This window comes from Antrostomus carolinensis, unplaced genomic scaffold (genome assembly GCF_000700745.2).
Source record: "Antrostomus carolinensis isolate BGI_N321 unplaced genomic scaffold, ASM70074v2 scaffold42320, whole genome shotgun sequence".
Taxonomy (NCBI): Eukaryota; Metazoa; Chordata; class Aves; order Caprimulgiformes; family Caprimulgidae; genus Antrostomus; species Antrostomus carolinensis.
In genome coordinates, this window is record NW_010287286.1 from 733 (window position 1) to 4,987 (window position 4,255).

At 56.9% G+C, this 4,255-nt stretch overlaps 1 protein-coding gene across 1 annotated transcript in view; it reads right to left on the reverse strand.

The window, feature by feature from the left end:
• Positions 1 to 4,205, reverse strand: part of TRIM35 (tripartite motif containing 35) — a gene marked incomplete at its 5' end in the record, with an annotated part of 4,630 nt that extends 425 nt beyond the window's left edge. Inside the window, 6 exons of the mRNA XM_029083571.1 lie at positions 1 to 147; positions 832 to 953; positions 1,462 to 1,484; positions 1,647 to 1,877; positions 2,674 to 2,805; positions 3,722 to 4,205. The exon at positions 1 to 147 is cut by the window's left edge and continues 425 nt beyond it. Of these exons, the coding sequence (XP_028939404.1) occupies positions 1 to 147; positions 832 to 953; positions 1,462 to 1,484; positions 1,647 to 1,877; positions 2,674 to 2,805; positions 3,722 to 4,205 (1,139 nt within the window). The remainder of the gene's footprint in view (positions 148 to 831; positions 954 to 1,461; positions 1,485 to 1,646; positions 1,878 to 2,673; positions 2,806 to 3,721) is intronic.
• Positions 4,206 to 4,255: the final 50 nt, after the last annotated feature.

Below are 4,255 nucleotides of genomic sequence, written 5' to 3' on the forward strand. Positions count from 1 at the left end.
AGCCGTGGGAGCCCAGGATGCAGGGGGCCGAGGTGAAACGCTCAGGGTTCTCCACCAGCAGCTTGTAGCCCCCGTTGGTGACACTGGCGAGGTCCTCAGACACCGAGAGCCAGCCCGCTGCGGAGTTGGGGTCGAAGCTGAAGGGGACTGTGGTGGGGACATGCGTGTTAGGAGCTCAGCTTGCTGCCAGGATGAGCTTATGGGGGGACTACATCACATATCCATCCATCCATCCACCCATCCATCCCTTCCTAACTCAGCTCACCATGGAGAAATGCACCCCCAGGGCTTTCCTTTTGGGGTGCAAGTGCCCCAGAGCATCTTCTATGCTCCCCAACCCCATGGAGATCTTATAGTTGTCTTCCAGTACCTGAAGGGGCTACAAGAAAGCTGGGGAAGGACTTTTCATAAGGGCAGTTAATGACAAAACAAGGGGAAATGGGTTTAAGCTGAAAGAGGGGAGGTTTAGATGAGATATTAGGAAGAAGTTCTTCACTGTGAGGGTGGTGAGACACTGGAACAGGTTGCCCAAGGAAGTTGTGGATGCCCCCTCCCTGGAAGTGTTGAAGGCCAGGCTGGATGAGGCTTTGAGCAACCTGGTCTAGTGGAAGGTGTCCCTGCTGCTGGCAGGGGGGTTGGGACTGGATGAGCTTTAAGGTCCCTTCCAATCCAAACCATTCTATGATTCTATGATTCTCCAAGGCCATCAGCCATGGGCATGGCTGCTCCACGCTCCTCTTCTCTCCAACCCCCACCACCCCTGAGGCTGCACCACACAAATGTTGCTTTAACCCTGGGACAACCACCCGTGGGAGTGACCCAGCACCTCACCTACAGTGATGATGTCCAGCATCTTCTTCCACACGTTGTACTGCAGGGAGCCCAGATACTTGGCAACGTCGAGGAGCATCCCTGAGGGTACAGCCTCTGGCTCCTCGGCTGTGCAGGCGATCCTGGGGCAGGGGCAGAGGATGAAGATGGGTCAAGGATGGAGGAAGGGACCTAGCTGGGTCTCCTGACACCTTGTGTTTTGGTAGGAGCTTCCCCACCAACACTCCTGATCTCCCAAACCTTGCTCTCAACCTAGAAGGGTGGAGAATCACACCAGGAGGGTCCCAGTACCAAATCCCCACACCATCAAGGTTTTAAAGCTTCCCCCAAGACCTGCAATGCTGCTCTGTGTCCGTGGGCATGCCCCACCATCCTGCCCAGAGGCACCCATGGGTGCTGCCTGGCCTTGGGGACATCCAGCACCTTCTTCTGCTGGAGCACCCAGACCCAAAGGGGACAGATGGGTACAAGATGGGACAGATGGGTACAAGAACTTGCTTGGGGCAGAGACCTCACTCTGTAGGCAAGCAGGAGAAGCCATTCAAACCCAGGGAAGGGGTGCAGGGGGGTGATGAGCCACCCCAAGCACCGTGTCACCAGGCAGGGGACACGACGGGGACCAGGACTTACCTGCGCTTGCGGTTCTTGTGGGTCTGAAAGAGAAGGAGACATCAGGCATCAAACCTCAGCTTGTCAGGAGTGATGGGGACTTGCAAACACCTCTGGGTTGCTCAGCACCCCAGCAGAGGCAGGAAGGTGACACGATGAGGGTGACACCTCACGGGTCACGGGGTAGCACCCCAGTAGGGCTTTACCATGAGGAAGGTGTAGTCATCCTCCTTGAGGTCCACCTGGAGCTGGCGAGCTTCGTTGAGCAGGGCCCGGCTCTCCTCTGCCAGCTGCTTCATCTTGCCCTCAATGAGGCCATGTTTCTGCCGTGTCTCCTCCTGCAGCTGAGCCACCAGAGCCTTCTCCTCCTCCCGCAGGAACTTGTGCAGCTTCTCAAACTCCCTCCCGATCTGCTCCTCCAGCCGTGCTGCTTCCACCTGCCCCGTATGGGGATGTCACCACCTCCCTTCAGACTCTCCAACTTCCCCCATCCTCCCCTTAAAAGTTCCTCCAGAGCCCTCTGACCAGCTCCAGTGCTCACTGGGCTCCCACTGGGACCATGCCTCCCTCCCAAAATCATGGAATCACAGACTGGTGGAGTTGGCAGGGACCTCAGGAGATCATCCAGTCCAACCCCCCTGACAAAGCAGGTTCTCTACACCAGGTTGCACAGGAAAGTGTCCAGCTGGGTTTGAACATCTCCAGAGATGGAGACTCCACACCCTCCCTGGGCAGCCTGTCCCAGGGCTCTGGCACCCTCACTGGAAAGAAGTTTCTTCTCAAGTTGAAGCAGAACCTCCTGTGTTCCAGCTCACACCCATTGCCCCTTGTCCTACCATTGGGCATCACTGAGAAGAGCCTGGCTCCATCCTCCTGACATTGGCCCTTTACATATTTATAAACATTAATGAGGTCACCCCTCAGTCTCCTCTTCTCCAAGCTAAAGAGCCCCAGCTCCCTCAGCCTTTCCTCAGCAGGGAGATGCTCCACTCCCTTCACCAATGTCCCCATTTCCACAGCAGGCACAGCCCCACCACCCTGGTCTCCAATTCCCCATCCAAGTTCTTCCACCCCCTTGGCATCGCTCTCCTCACTCAGGGATGGAGCAGCCCAGGATGGGTGCAGTGCTCCACCCAAGCGACAGCCACATTCCTGCCCAGGGCGTGCACACGCGTGTGCACACACATGTCAGGATCAGGCCCATCTCCTCCCCACCAGAGAAGGACCACGCACCTGGTTATGTTTGGAGATGGACTCGTAGGAACGACGCACGGCCCCAAAATCCTTCGCTTTATCCCGTAGGGAGGTCTCCATGTTCTTCAGCTTGGCCTGCGGGGAGGAGATGCCTTCAGCACCCTCGCAAGCCTACACCCAGCGTTTCCAAGGTGGAAAGACAAGAACCCCAAACCCAGGAGGAGGAGGAGGTTAAGCTGGATCCTTACTCAATCCACCCTTTCCCCTCCTGAGGAGGAGATTTCAGCTCCACACAGGGGCTGGGCAAACCCACCACCCCAAAGCAGTGAGGTAGAGGAGCTTTGTTCCATGGTGAATCCTCCCTCCCCCCACCACCACCACCATCATGGTTTTTAATTTTTAAGCCCTTTTATTGACTCATCATCAAGTCCCTGCCTGTCCCGGTGCCACCGGCAGCTCACCAAGCTCTGCCAAACAACGGCCACCCCGCGACATTTGAAATCTGGCTCATCCCCACGGGCTGAGTCAGAGCATCAGGAAACGTGGCGGGTCCTGGCACCATGCCTGGTTGGAGCCTGTCTCCTCCTCCTCCTCCTCCTCCTCCTCCTCCTTGGAAGAGGCCCATCCTGCCCCACAGGATTCAGGGGCTGCCTCCCCATCCCGCATCCCTTCCCAGCCGGGGGAATTGTGCAACCTCCATCCCAAACACGTTCCCAACCCTGAGGCATTGCTGCAATAACCAGAGTGGTTGGATCCAGCCCAGCCCGGTGAAGGATGAACGAGCCAAGGAAACATGGGGAGGGGGCCAAACCCTTTGGAACATCACCCCATTCCCCTTTCCCACAGGACACAGGGCCATGCCCCGGGGGGACGGGGTGACACGGGGTAATTATTGGGTAGGGAGAGCGTGGGGCAGCGACGCAGCAGGGACCCACCCTTTTATTTTCATGCCGGCGGGTACAACCACGCCGTGCAGGAGCCAAAGGTGTGCACTGGCAGGGGTGTGTGTGGGTGGCAACCCCTCCCCAAATGTTGGGGTACCTCTCCATGTCATCAATCCCCCCCAGTTTTTTAGAGCATCCCTCACCCTGAAATCCGCCGCTGTCTCCTGGACTGGTCTCATCTTGTGCCCTTCATGCTGTTTGGAGCTCTGGCAGATGAAACACGTCAACTCTTTATCCTCCAAGCAGAAGAGTTTGGCTTCTTCATGATGTAGAGGACAAAGAGTAGTCGACCGGCCCCGTCGTTGTCCTTCTTCCTTGAGGATCATCTCCACCAAGTTGTTGAGCGTGTGGTTGACACGAAGGTCATCAAAGGATGAAGGTTCTTTGCAGACGGGACACACGTGGTGCTGGTGCTCCCAGGAACGGCTCACGCAGCCCTTGCAAAAGTTGTGACCACAACAAAGTGTCACAGCTTCCCGGAAAGGTTCATAGCAGATGGGACACAGAAGTTCTTCCTTGAAGGTGGCAGTGGAGGATGAGGCCAAAGCTACCGAGCTGCTGGTGGAAGGGCTGGTTCCCTTCTCCATGGCGCTGGGGATGGATGGTGGGAGGTTGAAGTGGGGTTTTCTCGGAGCCCCGGTTGGAAAAAAAACCAGCCCCGTTCCCTGATGCAATCG